The sequence below is a fragment of the Stegostoma tigrinum genome, chromosome 7, assembly GCF_030684315.1.
Source record: "Stegostoma tigrinum isolate sSteTig4 chromosome 7, sSteTig4.hap1, whole genome shotgun sequence".
NCBI classification, from domain to species: Eukaryota; Metazoa; Chordata; class Chondrichthyes; order Orectolobiformes; family Stegostomatidae; genus Stegostoma; species Stegostoma tigrinum.
The window spans coordinates 31,574,924-31,593,981 of record NC_081360.1 but is presented as its reverse complement, the minus strand read 5'-3'; the positions used below and the strand labels follow the sequence as shown (position 1 = coordinate 31,593,981).

The 19,058-nt window shown below is 43.8% G+C and overlaps 1 protein-coding gene across 1 annotated transcript in view; it reads right to left on the bottom strand.

The window, feature by feature from the left end:
- LOC125453976 (protein boule-like) overlaps nucleotides 1–19,058 on the bottom strand; it is a 117,287-nt gene that overhangs the window by 56,634 nt on the left and 41,595 nt on the right. The window contains exon 5 of the mRNA XM_048534176.2: nucleotides 18,943–19,018. Within this exon, the coding sequence (XP_048390133.2) occupies nucleotides 18,943–19,018 (76 nt within the window). The remainder of the gene's footprint in view (nucleotides 1–18,942; nucleotides 19,019–19,058) is intronic.

Below are 19,058 nucleotides of genomic sequence, written 5' to 3'. Positions count from 1 at the left end.
GGTCCTAAACCGTTCATCAGAGAGGGGGATGGGGAGAGGGTTCTGAAATAAATAGGGAGAGAGGGGGAGGCGGACCGAAAATGGGTAGAGTAGAAGATAGGTGGAGAGGAGAGTATAGGTGGGGAGGGGATAGGTCAGTCCAGGGAGGACGGACAGGTCAAGGAGGTGGGATGAGGTTGGTAGGTGGGAAATGGAGGGGCGACTTGAGGTGGGAGGAGGGGATAGGTGAGAGGAAGAGTAGGTTAGGGAGGCGGGGACGAGCTGGGCTGGTTTTGGGATGCAGTGGGGAGGGGGAGACTTTGAAGCTTGTGAAGTCCACATTGATACCATTGGGCTGCAGGGTTCCCAAGCAGAATATGAGTTTCTGTTCCTGCAAGCTTCGGGTGGCATCATTATGGCACTGCAGGAGGCCCATGATGGACATGTCGTCTAAGGAATGGGAGGGGGAGTTAAAATGGTTTGTGACTGGGAGGTGCAGTTGTTTATTGCAAACCCCATTTATTTTCTAAATGCTGAGAAAATTTGTAAAGCAGAAGTACAAAGGGATCTGGGAGTGTTGGTCCAGTATTCTCTAAAGGTTAACTTGCAGGTAGAGTCCGTGATTAAGAAAGCGAATGTAATGTTGTCGTTTATCTCAAGAGGGTTGGAATATAAAAGCAGCGATGTGCTTCTGAGGCTTTATAAAACTCTAGTTAGGCCCCGTTTAGAATATTGTGTCCAATTCTGGCCCCCACACCTCAGGAAGGACGTACTAGCCCTGGAGCATGTCCAGCGGAGATTCACACGGATGATCCCTGGAACGGTAGGTTTAACGTATGATGAACGGATAAGGATCCTGGGATTGCACTCATTAGGGTTTAGAAGGTTGAGGGGAGATCTAATAGAAACTTACAAGATAATGTATGGCTTAGAAGGGGTGGACGCTAGGAAGTTGTTTCCGTTAGGCGGGGAGACTAGGACCCGTGAGCACAGCCTTAAAATTAGAGGGGGTAAATTTAAAACTGAAATGAGGCGACATTTCTTCAGCCAGAGAATGGTGGGCTTGTGGAATTCATTGCCAAGGAGTGCAGAGGAGGCCGAGACGTTGGATGCCTTCAAGGCAGAGATCGCCAAATTCTTGATCTCACAAGGAATCAAGGGCTACGGGGAGAGTGTAGGGAAGTGGAGTTGAAATGTCCATCAGCCATGATTTAAATGGCGGCGTGGACTTGATGGGCCGAATGGCCTTACTTCCACTCCTATGTCTTATGGTCAGCTTTTTTGCTCCTGAGATGCTGCTCGGCCTGCTGTGTTCATCCAGGTTCACACTCTGTTATCTCGGATTCGCCAGCATCTGCTGTTCCCATTATCTCTGATCAAAATTTTGAAAGAACTTTTTTTTAAAGCAAATTCAAGTAAAAGTTATTCTGACCAATCAAAGCCATCTTGAAGTGGTAGTATTATCAATATGATTCCATTAGGAATCTTGGTGGCAATCGCAATTACATTTTAATCTGAATCAGGAATCACAACTGCATTTTCGTCTGGAAGAACCCAATGAAACAAACTAGCAGAATGTTAAAAGAACATTGCAGATACTGGATACCTGAAACAAGAATAGAGAAAAATAAAAATATATAGCAGGTTAATCAGCTTCAGGCTGAATTTTTCTCGCAGGTGTCAGGGCAGAAAGGAGGTCTGAAACCTGAAAATACCAGCAATAATAAGCCCACCGACTCCCACAGCTACCTAGAATACACCTCCTCCCACCCACCCTCCTGCAAAAATTCCATCCCGTATTCCCAATTCCTCCGCCTTCGCCGCATCTGCTCCCACGATAAGACATTCCACTCCCGCACATCCCAAATGTCCAAGTTCTTCAAGGACCGCAACTTTCCCCCCACAGTGATCGAGAACGCCCTTGACCGCGTCTCCCGTATTTCCCGCAACACATCCCTCACACCCCACCCCCGCCACAACCGCCCAAAGAGGATCCCCTTCGTTCTCACACACCACCCTACCAATCTCCGGATACAACGCATCATCCTCCGACACTTCTGCCATTTGCAATCCGACCCCACCACCCAAGACACTTTTCCATCCCCACCCCTGTCTGCTTTCCGGAGAGACCACTCTCTCCGTGACTCCCTTGTTCGCTCCACACGGCCCGCCAACCCCACCACACCCGGCACCTTCCCCTGCAACCGCAGGAAATGCTACACTTGCCCCCACACCTCCTCCCTCACCCCTATCCCAGGCCCCAAGATGACATTCCACATTAAGCAGAGGTTCACCTGCACATCTGCCAATGTGGTATACTGCATCCACTGTACCCGGTGTGGCTTCCTCTACATTGGGGAAACCAAGCGGAGGCTTGGAGACCGCTTTGCAGAACACCTCCGCTCAGTTCACCCGAAGGTTGCAGGAACAGCAACTCATATTCCGCCTGGGAACCCTGCAGCCTAATGGTATCAATGTGGACTTCACCAGTTTCAAAATCTCCCCTTCCCCAACTGCATCCCTAAACCAGCCCAGTTCGTCCCCTCCCCCCACTGCACCACACAACCAGCCCAGCTCTTCCCCCCCACCCACTGCATCCCAAAACCAGTCCAACCTGTCTCTGCCTCCCTAACCGGTTCTTCCTCTCACCCATCCCTTCCACCCACCCCAAGCCGCACCCCCATCTACCTACTAACCTCATCCCACCTCCTTGACCTGTCCGTCTTCCCTGGACTGACCTATCCCCTCCCTACCTCCCCACCTATACTCTCTCCACCTATCTTCTTTACTCTCCATCTTCGGTCCGCCTCCCCCTCTCTCCCTATTTATTCCAGTTCCCTCTCTCCATCCCCCTCTCTGATGAAGGGTCTAGGCCCGAAACGTCAGCTTTTGTGCTCCTGAGATGCTGCTTGGCCTGCTGTGTTCATCCAGCCCCACATTTTATTATCTTGGAATTCTCCAGCATCTGCAGTTCCCATTATCTCTAATACCAGCAGTGACACTGATTCAACAATCTTCTGGAAAGCAGACCCCGAACCTACTCGCAATGCTGTAAGTATTTCAGGATACTGTGGCAACCTCTCAAGAACTGAACAAATAACTGTAAACAGACTATGGCCACAGCTGCCATGCCATCACTGCAAAGAGGAAACTTCTTCGCAGGAAAGCCTGCTGTTACAGTGTAATCCTTACAAAGCCATGGATTCCTGCTGAACAAAACAGAAGTTGCTGGAAAAGTTCTGCAGATTTGGTACAATAAAAATCAGTTAACATTTTGGGTCTGGTGACTCTTCCTCAGAACTGTTCTGAGGAAAGGTGCCCAGTCCTGAAACATTAACTCTGATTTTTTTCTTCACAGATGCTGCCAGATCTGCTGAGCTTTTCCAGCAACTTCTGTTTTTATTCCTGATTCACAGCATCTATAGTTTTTTCAGTTTTTTTATGGGTTCATACTGGATTGCCTTGTAGGAGGCACTTCTACGGCCCACAGAATTTGGTCTTTGCCCCAAATCAATATTCTATCTCCACCCACCTGGCTAATACCAGTTTTTTAGATATAGGCTGTAGCTAGATCTAGATGGCCTGCTGGCCATTTGGAAAATCTGAACAGTTTGTGAAGAGTGTCCTCAGGTAGTGGTTCAATTAGTTTAATTGATTAACCATTCACTAGATCAGAAACGGAACAGGGAAGCACAGTGGCACCCTAACCGCTAGCAATAAATTGCTTCTTTTCCTGTTACCACATCAAGAATTAGCCAATATTTCAGATACTGATCGCCTACTTCAGGATTTAAGGATATGTCGTGCTGTGTCAGAATTTTCCATTCCAATGTCCAGCTTGTTTCAAGTTCACAACCTGCCCCGGGTTTTCCAAATCTCCTATTTTCTAGAAATCTCTTGCTTAAGCAATAAAACACTTGCAATTACATCTATGTTTTAATTAATCTGTCCATTATGTACCTGAGACAATGCCACATTATTTTACTGATACTAGTTCTGCGCTTATATATTGAAAATTGTGGTAATGGTGACCAACAGCATTTGCCATTAATTGGTTAAAAAGTCAAGGAATTTGTAAAATAAACCAAGATAGTAAATGAGTTTTGATTCTCTGCAAATTCCCAGGACAACATTCAGTGGTCTGCTTCGTCTAATGGACTTGAGATGTTATTGCAAGTTAGTCACAGCTGTTTCGGATTCATAATTACAAAATGTGAGGATCAAGGGCACGAGACATGGTTCTAACAAAATACAATGTTTCCTTTTTCTGCTAGCCCGTTGCTTCTTCACATTTGTTATATTTAACTAAAATTCACAATGTTGCCTTCTCAAAGGGATTCACAACTTCCCACCAATTACTAGCCAACCTCCCATGAAAATACAGAAGAGAAGTGAAGACCAAGGATATTGATCAGACCTGGCAGTTTCAAGGACGGTAGGACATTTAAGCCAAGGATAGATGAAAAGAGGAGTCCGATCAGAGTGGAAGAATGGAGAGAAGGCAGATCTAAAGGACATTTTGAGAATGCAAGACAGAGAGAGACAGGAAAGTAGTGAAAAGCGAGAGGAGGTGAAGAAACCTAGTGGAGGCAACAGTGATAACGGTAGAGAAAATGAAGGGGCAGTAGAAGAAAAGGGATGTAGAGAACACAACTGGTTGGGAACAAAATTGGATTTTCAGAGTAATCATCCCTTTGTTGTATCACTGGGCTAAGAGGGTCTGTTGGGTGATGGCACGTGTCCAATCAAAAGAGAAACATGTTATAAACATTCAGATCTGGCAGCATTTGTGAGAAACAGGAACAGCATAACACTACAAGTTATCATTCTCCCATCAGAACTGAGAAGATTAGAAATGTGTAATTTTTCCCAACTTTGATAGGGCAAGAATGGAGCTTGGCTGAATAGACTGGAACCAGTGGCTTGCAGCATAAATAATAGTTGAACACTGGCTACCTTCAAAGAGGAGATGATCAGATGTAGTCAAGACATATTTGTTCTAAAGGTGTTAAAGTTTGGGGGTTCAGAACTTTTAAAGATGAATCATTGGAACTCAAAACGGTAACGTTTTATTTTTCTCTCTCCACAGATGCTGCCAGGCCTTCTGAGTTTCGCCGGCATTCTCTGTTTGGTGTTAGGAATGTGATAGGTGATGGAAGAAAAGGGGCAGTAGCAAGATGGATACAATTGGTTCAGTGATAGGAAACAGTAAGTAATTGTTAACAGGTACTTTTCCGGCTGGAAGAAGGTTTGTGGAGGAATACCCAGGGTTTGATATTGGACCATTACTTTTCCTGATATATAAATGACAAAGCTCTTAGTGTGCCGGGGAAAATTTCAAAGTTTACAGCTAACATAAAAATATGGACAAATCATAAACTCTAAGGAAGACAATATAGAGCTTGAAAAAGACATTGACAAGTTGATTTTGAATACACTGCGGCATTTAAGAGACAGAATGGTTAAGGTGCAAAAAGCTCTTTATTTGAAGCCAAATTATGCTCTGTAAAACAAATTTTTTGTTGTAAAGCAGCACATCCTCCTCAAGTAGTGCTACAGGGACTTTTGTTAAATTCCTATCAGCTTTCCTATGATTTCTGGTCTAAATGACCAGTCTTTCTGATTTTGCTCATATGCACATGGTCATCGATGTGTGGAACTACACGAGATGGGTGAGAGAACAAATGAATATTTCGCACCAATATTTATTGTGGGGAAGCACACGGCAGCTAGGGTACTTGGGGAAATACACAGTGCTATCTTGAAAAGAGTACATATTACAGATGAGGTGGTGCGGAAGGTCTTAAAACATATAAAGGTAGATAAATCCCCAGGACCTGATCAGGTGTTTCTCAGAACTTTGTGGGACGATACGCAAGAGATTGCTGGGCATCTTGCTGAGATATTTATATCACTGACAGCCGTGGGGGAGGTTCTGGAAGATTGAAGGTTTGCTAATTAGGAAGTGTATTTAAGAAAAGCTGTAAGGCAAAAACAGCGAACAGTGCACCAGTCTGCCTTATGACAGTGATGGATAAGTTGTCGAAGGGGATTAGGAGGGACAGGAATTACATGCATTTGGAAAGGCAAGGACTGATCAGGGATGGTCAACATGGCTTTATGAATAGGAAATCATGTCCCACTAATGTGATTGAGTTTTTTGAAGAGGTGACAAAGAAGACTGACACAAGCAGAGTGGCAGGTGTTATCTATATGGACTTCAGCAAAGCATTTGACAAGATTCCACATGTAGACCAGTTAGTAAGGTTGGATCACATAGAACCCATGGGGAGCTAGCCACCTGGATACAAAATTGCTTCAAGGCAGGAGACTGAGGGCGGGGGGCAGAGTGTTGCCTTTCGGACTGGAGGCCTGTGACAAATGGTGGGTCCACATGCATCGGTGCTGGGTCTAGTGCTTTTTGTCATTTATATAAATGATTCAGATGTGAATATAGGAGGTATCATTAATAAATTTGCAGATGACACCAAAATAGGTGGTGTACTGGACAGTAAAACAGATTATTTCAGAGTCCAATGTGACCTTGATAAGATGGACCAATGGGATGGCAGATGGAGTTTAATTTAGATAAATGTGAGTTGTGGCATTTTGGTAGGGCAAACCAGGGCAGGACCTATATAGCTAATGAGAGGGCCTAAGGAATATTGCCGAACAGAGACCAAGGGGTGCAAGTGCATAGTTTCTTCAAAGTGGAATCGCAGGTAGACAGGGTGGTAAAGTCTAAAACTAGAGGGCGCAGGTTTAAGGTGGGTGGGGGGCAAGATTTAAAAAGGACCTGAGGGGTAACAATTTCATGCAGCAGGTAGTGCATGTACGGAACAAGCTGCCAGATGAAGTGGTTGAGGCGAGCACAATTGCAACATTTAAAAGGCATCTGGATGAGTATACGAATAGGAATGGTTTAGAAGGATGTGGGTCAAATGCCAGCAAATGGGTCTACGTCAGATTGAGATGTTTGGTCAGTGCGGATGAGGTGGACCGAAGAGTCTTTTTCTATACTGTAAACTCTACAGAGTTAAGGAAAGAAGGTGAAAAAAGAACAAAAAGGGCAACCTTGTAATAGGGTTCAGAGGAGCAGCGATCCAATCACCAAAGTGTTTATTGGGATACAAAGACAGAGAGTGATAAGAGAACTAAAAAAGCATACATACATCTAGAGCAGATGTAAATGGTACATTCCTGAATATGAACCATCTGAAAATAAATAAGACACAAACAAGAGAGATCAAAAAACAGCAAAGGATGGAGGAAACAAATGGGATAGTTGAAATCTAAAATACATGAACTTAATACTGAGCCCAGAAGCTGTAAAATGTTGAAAGTTAAAGAGCAGTTCCTTGAGTTAGTATTCGGTTACAGTGGTCTATGGCAGGAAATGGAAGACCAATAGATCAGGAAGGAAAATACGTACAGAAGCAAAATAACAGGTGTCTGATAGCTCAAGGTCATGCTTGAGAACTGAATGGTAGTGTTCTGATAAGTGATCAATAAATCCATATAGTTATTTTTCTTTATTTATTCATGGAATGAGGGCATTGTTGGTTAGGCAGCATTTACTGCCCATCCCTAATTGCCTCGACAGCAGTTAAAAGTCAACTACATTGTTGTTGGTCTGGAGTCACATATAGGCCTGAAAGACATTAGTGAACCAGATGGGTTTTTCTAACAATCAACAATGGATTTAAGGTCATCATTAGACTCTTAATTCCAGATATTTATTGAATTCAAATTCCACCATCTGCCATGGTAGGATTCAAACCCAAGTTCCCAGAGCATTATCTGGGTGTCTGGATTAACAGTCCAGTGATAATACCACTCGGCCATCACCTCCCCTAATATTTAGTATGCCAAAGTAGACGAGACCACAGAGCAGTAAATACAGTGGAATAGACTGAATATAGTATAGTCAATCACTGTTTCACCAGGAAGGAGTGTCTAATTCCTTGGATGGTTGGATGAGTGGAAGTGAAAGGGTAGGTGTGAACTGTGTACTTGCACAATACCATAGCAATGAGAAAGAAGGCTGTGGCCTTCTGGGGCCAGAGTGGAGTAGGGCAGTGGTTCCCAACTTTTCAGTGCCAAGGCATATTTTAATGAGATGTAATTCCACCGCACACTCACTATTTTGTAGCTGAATTGATTGTTCATAATCATTTACCAATAGTTACCATGGTTATGACCTTATTATAGAAGATTACAACATAGTGCTTACAACAAGCCAAAGCAGGATTAAAAGTATTGATATTCAAGTCCATCAAAAAAAAACACGATCTTCAACTGTGAGCACAGAAACAGTTGTAAAAACTGCTCAACTCAACTATTCCCAATTATACATGACCAACAGATCAGAGCAAAATATAAAGTACGTAACCCAAAATCTACTGGGTTGGGGAAACCTGGGTCTGGCGGCATGCAAATGGAGAAGAATTATTGAGGACCACCTGCAAATCTTACTCCACTCATAAGTACTGTTTCCTGTTGTTTTTCATGTATGCCAATTGAAAATGCTAACTCCCAGAGGTCTGTTGTCGCAAACAGTAATAGTATGGTCAGTGGCCTTCGGATATTCATACACCACATTCAGCAAAGAACATTCATTGTGTGGGCCATCTGAAGCTCTGTGTATTCCTCGTTTTAACAAAAACGTTTGTGATGAATTAAAACATATTGAACCGAAAGGATCACCTATTCAGTCACAGAGTCAGAGATATACAGCTTTGAAATGGATCCTTCAATTGTACCAACCTCTACCACTTTCTCTGGAAACTCATTCAATACATGCACAACCCTCTGTGTGAAGAAGGTGCCCCTTAGATCCCTTTTAAATCTTTCCCCTCTCATTTTAAACCTCTAGTTCTGGACTCACCCTCCACGTGAAAAGACCTTGTCTGTTTACCTTACCCATGTTCCTCATGATCTTATACACCTCTATAAGGTCACCCCTCAGTCATTGTCTTCCACATTTGTTAAGGGAAAGCAGAATTCAAACTTCTCTTGCAATACTTTCAGGTATTTGAATATGATGCCTTGCATCTCGCTGGCTGCGACTGCTGCTGATGATGCTAGTGGAAACATCCCAAGTGAACCCCTTTCACTGTCTCTTACCAAGGTCAACTTTTGACCTGAAACCCTGACGTTTAACTTTGATTGTTAGGGTGGGATCATTTGTTTCCTGCATTTTAGTAATCAGCTCATTCAGATATTGGAAAATGTCTGCAGGACATGCTAGTTTAGTTTACCAGTAGTCAGTAGATTGTAAGCTCTCTATAAGGCAGTTTATGTATGGTTGAAAACTCTCTCAGCTCTCCCCAGAGGTCATGAACACGGGAGAGAACCTTCCCTTGCAACAATAAGTGAATTTTGGTGTGTAACAATAAACTCTGATGCTTAGCCCCCATCTCAGCCCACAAAGTAGGGAACAAACATGATTTTAGATGTGATTTCCAGCAGAGGGTGACACGGCTTCCTTCCAGATATAAATGGTATCCTAGGAGTTATAAGAAACCAAGAAATTAAGGATATTAATACCAGAGAAAAAGTCTTGCAGGAACTCAAGGGATTAAAATTGGGAAAATCCCTTGAGCCTGACAGCTTCCAGTTTATGATTTTAAAACAGGTAAGTACAGAGATAGTGGATGTTCTAAGTATGAATTTCTGAACTTCTTTAAACTCCGGAACGGCCCCATTAGGTTGAAAGTTGCCAAATGTTACACTACTTTTCATGAAAGAAAGAGAGAGCAAACAAGAAACTACATGTTAAACAAATATCAATTGCTGGGAAAATCTATTACTAAGCCTTAAAAATGCATTTCAAAACACTAGTATGATCTCAACAAGTCATGGAATCATAGAGATGTACAGCATGGAAACAGGCCCTTTGGTCAACCTTGTCCATGCCAACCAGATATCCTATATAAATCTAGTCCCATTTGCCAGCATTTGGCCCATATCCTTTGAAACCCTTTCTATTCATAAATCCATCCAGATATCTTGTAAATGCTGTAATTGCACCAGCCTCCACCACCTCCTCTGACGGCTCATTCAATACATGCACCACCCTCTGCATGAAAAAGTTGCCCCTTAGGTCCCTTTTAAATCTTTCCCCAGTTTTGGACTCCCCCACCCTGGGGAATAGACATTGTCTATTTACCCTATCTATACCCCACGACTTCCACCTGATGAAGGAGCAGTGATTTGAAAGCTTGTAATTTCAAATAAACCAGTTGGATGTAGTAAGTCATGTGACTTTTGATGCTGTCCACCCCAGTCCAACACCGGCACCTCCACATCATGATTTTATAAATAAAATCATGCTTCGCAAGCTCCAGGGAAAATAGCCCCTGCCTAATCAGCTTGTCCCAAAAGCTCAAACCTTCTGACCCTGGCAACATTCCTGTAAATCCTTTCTGAATCCTGTCAAGTTTACAACATCTTTCCGCTAGCCGGGAGATCAGAATTAAATGCGATATTCCAAAAGTGGCCGAACCATTTTCCTGTACAGTTGCAACATGACATTCCAACTCCTATGCTCAATGCACTGGCCAATAAAGGAAAGCATATCAAACACTTTCTTCACTGTCCTATCTACCTGCGGCTCCACTTTCAAGGAACTATGAACTTGCACTCCGAGGTCTCTTTGTTCAGCAACACTCCCCAGGAACTTACCATTAAGTATGTAAGTCCTGCCCTGATCTGCCCTGATTTGCCTTTCTAAAACACAGCACCTCACATTGACTTAACTTAAACTCCATCTGCCACTCCTCGGCTCATTGATTCATCTGATTAAGATCCCACTGTACTCTGAGGTAACCTTCACTATCCAGTACACTTCCAATTTTGGTGTCATCTGCAAAATTTAGTAACCATACCATCCACATTCACATTTCAGGTCATTTATATAAATGACGAAAAGCAGCAGACCCAGCGTGGTTCTTTAAGGCGCAATGCTGGTCTGAAAAACTACCCTCCACCGCTACCCTCGAGTCAGTTCTGTATCCAATTGGACCATTTTCCTGTACTCCATGTGATGCAACCTTGCTAACCAGTCTATCATGAAGAACCTTCTTGAATGCCTTACTAAGTCCTTATAGATCAGATCTACCAGTCTGCTATCATCAACCCTCTTCATTACTTCTTTAAAAAACTCAATTAAGTTAACGAGACACGATTTCCCATGCACAAAGACATATTGACTATCCCTAACCAGTTCTTGCCTTTCCAAATACATGTAAATCCAGTCCCTCAGGATTCCCTCCAACAACTTATCCACTACCAATGTCAGGCTCACCGGTCTATAGTTCTCTGGCATTTCCTTACTGCCTTTCCTAGATAATGGCACCACATTAGCAAGCCTTGTACTCTGGCACCTCATTTGTGGCTACTGATATAACTATCTCAGCAAAGGACCCAGTAATCACTTCCTTAGCTTCCCACAAAGTTCGAGGGTACACCTGATCAGATCCCAGGGATTTATCCCCCTTTATGCATTTTAACATGTCTAGCACTTCCTCCTCTGTAATATGGATATTTTTCAAAGTGTGGCTATGTATTGCCCCACGTTCTATATCTTCCATTTCCTTCTCCACAGTAAACACTGATGCAAAATACTTGTTTAGTATCTCCACTCTTTCCTGTGGGTTCTACACATAGGCAGCCTTACTGATCTTTAAGAGGCTCTGTTCTCTCCCTAGTTACTCTTTTGTCCTTAATGTATTTGTAGAATCTCTTTGGATTCTTCTCAAACCTATTTGCCAAAGCTAGCTCATGCCTGATTTTTGTCCTCCTGATTTCCCCTTAAGTGTACTCCTACTGCCTATATATTCGTCCACAGATTCACTCCATCTCTGTAGTCTGTACGTGACATATGCTTCCTTCTTATTCAAGAGTAAAGTCTCAGAATGATCTCTTTCCTTGCTATTTCCCTGGGTCCAACTACCACCCCCCCCAACTAATTTAAATCCTCCTGAGCAGCTGTAGCAACTCCCCCTCCCAGTATATTAGTTCCCTTCCAATTCAGGTTTTTTCCCCCCTTTATTCATTAATAGGATGAGGATGTTGTTGGCTAGGCAGCATTTATTGTCCATCCCTAATTGCCCAGAGGACCGTTAAGAGTCAACCACATCGCTGTGGGTCTGGAGTCGCAGATAAGGATGGCAGTTTCCATCCCTAAAGGACATCAGTGAACCACGCAGGTTTTTTTTGACAATTGGCAATGGATTCATGGTCATCATTAGATTCTTAATTCTAGATATTTTGTTGAATTCAAATTCCATCATCTGCTGTGGTGGTAGTTGAACCCAGGTCCCCAGAATGTTAACTGGGTATTTGGATTAACAGTCCATTGATAAAACCACTGGGCCTTTGCGTCCCCAATCTGTCCTTCTTACATAGGTCACTTCTAACCCAGAAAGGGTTCCAATGATCCAAAAATGTGAATCTTTCTCCCCTAATCAGCTCCTTAGCCACACATTTGTTGCTCTACCCTCCATAAAGTTTTACTAAGAGAAATCCTATTTGACAAATTTATTGGGAGTTTTCATTTAATTAGTAGGATGAATAAGAGATCCAGTAGAACTAAAATGTCTGTATTTCCAAAAGGCATTCTTGTAGATGATGCACAGGAAAGATAAGAGCTCATGGAGTTGGGAATAATTATTACCCAGGATAGAAGACTGGTTAAGAGATGGGAAGTGGAGAGAAGATATAAAACAAGTAATTTTCAAAAAGAGAGGCAGTGAACAGAGGAGTGACACGAGGGTCAGTGGTGAGGCCTCAATTATTTACAATGTACATTAGTAACGGTAAAGTCATCATAGCTGTAGCAGACTGTGTGGCTGCTCTCCCATTCAAGAGAGACAACAGCAACCCGTGGTTGTTTAACCGGAGGGCACGACGCCTCAGGTGAACAGACAGGTTGAGAAGGAGAGTCCTTCGGGGCAATCTCAGTCAGTGCAGGAACTGAACCCACATTGTGGCATCACACTGCATGACAAAACAGCCATCCAGCCTGCTGAACTAATCAACTGCCTAGATTAATAATGCTGATGCAGAGACAGAACATAGCATATTTAGTTTGCTGATAATGTCAGGCTGGGTGATAAGGTGTGGTAAGGAAACAAAGCGGTTGCAGGGAGACATTTAGTGGTTGCAAAAATATATAGGTTAATTATGCAGGCAACAAGGTGGCAGATGGATTATAATGTTGGGAAGTGTGAAGTTATTTACTTTGATTACAAGAATGGAAAAGACAGAATACTTTTTACAGTAAGTAAAACTTTTTTATGTTAAAGTGCAAAGAGAGTTGAATATACACATGCAAGGAATGCGGGGAGTTAGTATGAAGCTACACCAAACATTTCAAAAAGCAAATAGCTTGCAGGCTGTTATTGCAACGGAATTGGAGTATTGTTACAAATTAGTGTTGTTATCATTATACTGAGTTCTGTTGAGATCACATGTGGACGGCTGTGTGCTTTTTTGTCTCCACATTTAAAGGAAAGATGTACTTGCTTGGGGCTCAGTAAAGGTCCACTAATCCTAAGGACAACTCATGTTGGGAGCAAATTAGATCTATACTCTCTGAAATTCAGAATATTGAGAGGTGGCCTGACTGGAACGTCAGCAGCACAGTTTGGGGTGACAGTCAGTATGGATTCCCTCCACCAATTCTGAATCGTTCAACCAGAAAGGAAGTGTCGTTGAAACAACAGACTCTCGGGAGGAGAGTGAGAGCCAGACAGAGAGAGGACCAGGAGGCTGCCGAGTAGGTAGCATTTTTCCCTCCCACTTTAAAAAGCTTACATCGAGCGGGAGCGGTCTTCATTTTCGGGAGGAGAGCGAGAGCCAGACAGAGAGAGCACCAGGAGGCTGCCGGGAAGGTAACTTTTTTTCCCCCACTTTAAAAAGCTTACCTTGAGCGGGAGCGGTCTTCATTTTCGGGAGGAGAGCAAGAGCCAGACAGCGAGAGCACCAGGAGGCTGCCGGGAAGGTAAGATTTTCTCCCCCGCCACTTTAAAAAGCTTACCTCGAGCGGGAGCGGTCTTCATTTATTTGGGCAGCGGCTGAACCCGAGACACGACACGTGTAGTGTCTCCCACCCGCCCTCTTCCTCTAACCAAAAAAAGAGACTCGGTGGTGTGTAGATAAGGTGAGGCTTTTTCTATTTCACGTTTCTTTATATATATCGTGTGACTGCCAAAAACTTTTTGGTTCCTTTTTCATTTATCTAAGTTAAGTTTAATAATGTCAGGAGATCTCACACCCGTGTCGTGCTCCTCTTGCTCCATGTGGGAGCTCAGGGACAGGGCTGATGTCCCTGATTCCTTTGCGTGTAGAAAGTGTGTCCAGCTGCAGCTCTTGTTAGACCGCATGACTGTGCTGGAGCTGCGGATGGATTCACTCTGAAGCATACGCGATGCTGAAGGTGTCGTGGATAGCATCTTTAGCAAGTTGGTCACACCGCAGATTAGGATTGGTGAGGGAGATAGCGAATGGGTGACCAAAAAATACCAAACAGGTACTCCGTTTTGGATACTGTTGGGGGAGATGGCTCACCAGGGGAAGGCAGCAGTGGCCAGATTCATGGCACTGTGGCTGGCTCTGCTGTACAGAAGGGCGGGAAAAAGAGTGGAAGGGTGATAGTCATTGGGGATTCAATGGTAAGGGGAGCAGATAGGCAGTTCTGCAGTCGAAAATGGGACTCCCGAATGTTATGTTGCCTCCCAGGTGCACGGGTCAGGGATATCTCCAATCGGCTAATGAACATTCTGAAGGGGGAGGATGAACAGCCAGTTTTCGTGGTGCATATAGGCACCAACGATATAGGCAGAAAACGGGATGAGGTCCTACAAGCAGAATTTAGGGAGTTAGGAGCCAAGTTAAAAAGTAGGACCTCAAAGGTAGTAATCTCAGGATTGTTACCAGTGCCACGTGCTTGTCAGTGCAGAGATGAAAGAATAGCCAGGATGAATGCGTGGCTTGAGAGATGATGTAGGAGGGAGGGGTTCAGATTTCTGGGACATTGGAACCAGTTCTGAGGAAGGTGGGACTACTACAAATTGGATGGTCTACACCTGAGCCGGACTGGAACCAATGTCCTTGGGGGTGCTTTTGTTAATGCTGTGGGGGAGGGTTTAAACTAATGTGGCAGGGGGATGGGAACCAAATATTGGACAGAAAAGAGGTAGTAACGAAAGCCTGTAGGGAACTAGATAATGGAGTCAGTGTGACTAAAGGGAATAGTAGTCAGGGAGCAGATGTTGAACACAAAGGGACAGGTGGTCTGAGGTGCACTTGTTTTAATGCGAGAAGTGTAGTAGATAAGGCAGATGAGCTTAGGGCTTGGATCGGTACCTGGAAGTATGATGCTATTGCTATTACTGAGACTTGGTTGAGGGAAGGGCATGATTGGCAACTAGTTGTCCCAGGATATCGATGCTTCAGGCAGGATAGAGAGGGAGGTAAAAGGGGTGGAGGAGTTGCAACACTGGTCAAAGACGATATCACAGCCATACTGAAGGAGAGCCCCATGGAGGACGCAAGCAGTGAGGCAATATGGGTAGAACTCAGAAATAGGAAGGATGCAGTAACAATGTTGGGGCTGTACTAGAGGCCTCCCAACAGCGAGCGTGAGATAGAGGTACAAATATGTAAACAGATAATGGAAAGGTTTAGGAGAAACAGGGTGGTGGTGATGGGAGATTTTAATTTTCCCAACATTGACTGGGATTCACTCAGTGTTAGGGGTCAAGACGGAGCACAATTTGTAAGGTGTGTCCAGGGGGGTGTCCTAGAGCAGTATGTATGTAGTCCAACTCGGGAAGGGGCCATACTGGACCTGGTGTTGGGGAATGAACCCGGCCAGGTGGTTGATATTACAGTAGGGGACTACTTTGGAAATAGTGACCACAATTCCGTAAGTTTTACAATACTCATGGACAAGGATGGGAGAGGTCCTAAAGGAAGAGTACTAAACTGGTGGAAGGCCGACTATACCAAGATTTGGCAGGATCTGAGGAATGTAGATTGGGAGAAACTGTTTGAAGGTAAATCCACATTTGATATGTGGGAGGCTTTTAAGGAGAGTTTGATTAGCGTGCACGAGAGACATGTTCCTGTGAAAATGAGGAATCGAAAAGGCAAGATTAGGGAACCATGGATGACAGGTGAAATTGTGAGACTAGCCAAGAGAAAAAAGGAAGCGTACACGAGGTCTAGGAAACTGAAGACAGACGAAGCTTTGCAAGAATATCGGGAATGTAGAGCGAATTTGAAACGAGGGATTAAGAGGGCTAAGAGAGGACATGAGATATTGCTGGCAAACATAGTTAAGGAAAATCCCAAAGCCTTTTATTCATATATATAGAGCAAGAGGGTAACTAGAGAAAGGATTGGCCCACTTAAGGACAAAGAAGGAAAGTTATGCGCTAGTCAGAGAAAATGGGTGACATTCTTAACGAGTACTTTGCATCAGTATTCACCAAGGAGAGGGACATGACAGATGTTGAGATTAGGGATAGATGTTTGCTTACTCTAGGTCAAGTTGACATAAGGAAGGAGGAAGTGTTGGGTATCCTAAAAGACATTAAGGTGAACAAGTCCCCAAGTCCGGGTGGGATCTATCCCAGGTTAGTGAGGGAAGTGAGAGAGGAAATAGCCGGGGCCTTAACAGATATATTTTCAGCATCCTTAGACACTGGTGAGGTCCCGGAAGACTGGAGACTTGCTAATGTTGTCCCCTTGTTTAAGAAGGGCAGCAAGGATAATCCAGGTAATTATCGACCGGTGAGCCTGACGTCAGTGGTAGGGAAGCTACTGGAGAAGATACTGAGGAATAGGATTTATTCCCATTTGGAAGAAAATAGGCTTATCAGTGATAGGCAACATGGTTTTGTGCAGGGAAGGTCATGTCTTACCAACTTAATAGAATTCTTTGAGGACGTGACAAAATTGATTGAAGAGGGAAAGGCTGTAGATGTCATATATATGGACTTCAGTAAGGCGTTTGATAAAGTTCCCCATGGCAGGCTGATGGAGAAACTGAAGTCACATGGGGTCCAGGGTGTGCTAGCTAGATGGATAAAAAACTGTCTAGGCAACAGGAGACAGAGAGTGGTAGTAGAAGGGAGTTTCTCAAATTGGAGACCTGTGACCAGTGGTGTTCCACAGGGATCTGTGCTGGGATCACTGTTGTTTGTGATATATGTAAATGATTTGGAAGAAGGTGTAGGTGGCCTGATCAGCAAGTTTGCAGATGACACTAAGATTGGTGGAGTAGCAGATAGTGAAGGGGACTGTCAGAGATTACAGCAGAATATAGACAGACTGGAGAGTTGGGCAGATAAATGGCAGATGGGGTTCAATCCGGGCAAATGCAAGGTGATGCATTTTGGAAGATCAAATTCAAGGGCGCACTATACAGTAAATGGAAAAGTCCCAGGGAAAGTTGATGAACAGAGAGATCTGGGTGTTCAGGTCCATTGTTCCCTGAAGGTGACAACGCAGGTCAATAGGGTGGTCAAGGAGGCATATGGCATGCTTTCCTTCATTGGGCGGAGTATTGAGTACAAGAGTTGGCAGGTCATGTTGCAGTTGTATAGGACTTTGGTTTCGGCCACATTTGGAGTACTGTGTGCAGTTCTGGTTGCCTCATTACCAAAAGGACGTGGATGCTTTGGAGAGGGTGCAGAGGAGGTTCACCAGGATGTTGCCTGGTATGGACGGTGCTAGCTATGAAGAGAGGTTGAGTAGATTTGGATTATTTTCATTAGAAAGATGGAGATTGAGGGGGGACCTGACTGAGGTCTACAAAATCATGAGGGGTATGGACAGGGTGGATAGCAAAAAGCTTTTTCCCAGAGTGGGGGACTCAATTACTCAGGGTCATGAGTTCAAAGTGAGAGGAGGAAAGTTTAAGGGAGATCAGCGTGGAAAGTTTTTTTACACAGAGGGTAGTGGGTGCCTGGAACGCGTTGCCAGCGGAGGTGGGAGACGCAGACATGTTAGCGTCTTTTAAGAAATATTTGGACAGGTACACGGATGGGCAGGGAGCAAATGGACACAGACCCTTAGAAAATAGATGACAGGTTAGACAGAGGATCTTGATCGGTGCAGGCTTGGAGGGCCGAAGGGCCTGTTCCTGTGCTGTAGGTTTCTTTGTTCTCCCAGGAGCCAGCAAGTAAACCTGACTCAAGTTTTCTTGTGATCACCACAAGACCAGTCCACTGCCCACCACCAGGGTGGTATTAGTAACTACAGGATGAGTTTCTTAAGTGGAATTAGTGGCTTAAATTGGTGGTGAATTTAATTAGGGTAGATGTGGGAAGGTGGCAGTAATCGCCCAGCTACAAGATCCATGCCGCACTGACCCCCAACCTCTCCCTCATTCACTCAATCCCCACAAGAGAGGGCGTCAGATTCCACTCTTCTCACCAGTAACAGCCGTTGGCCTATGCAGGAATGAGTCCAGTAATTTTACTGAAAACATTTCGCTGTGACTATGCAAAAACATTTTTAAAAGTTCTACATTCAAATAATAGGAAAAAAAAGCCTTAAGATGGGCAAAATTTTAAATTAAGGAATGTTTATTCTAAACAGAAATGTTTTTTAAAAATCAATATCAAAAACTCATAAAACACATGAAGCAACCACATGGCTTTGGTCTTTGAGAATGTTGATTTCATTCGTAAATTACTCATTTTGCACGGAATTACTGTGAAACTTAGCACTGACTGTATTATTCCTAAAAGCAGCAGCAACTGTGGTAAATTTTCCATTCCCATCTACCTGAAAAACCAATGTAACTTCACAGGAAGATCCTTCCTGCTCTCTTGCCCATTTTCTCAGCAAAGTTTGAGCAAATAAGAATTCTCATGACTGGTACTGTGAAACACTATTCTTTTTCTGTGTAATCACCAATAATTAGGTAAATTAGTATGTACATACGTGGAATCCCCACTTGTTGCTTTCTTATTGCTGGGCCAATATTCAGTTTTTTATCTTTGTAATTCAACTTCTCTGCCTGAAATGGATAAGACGTGGAAGCACAACATATTATATCA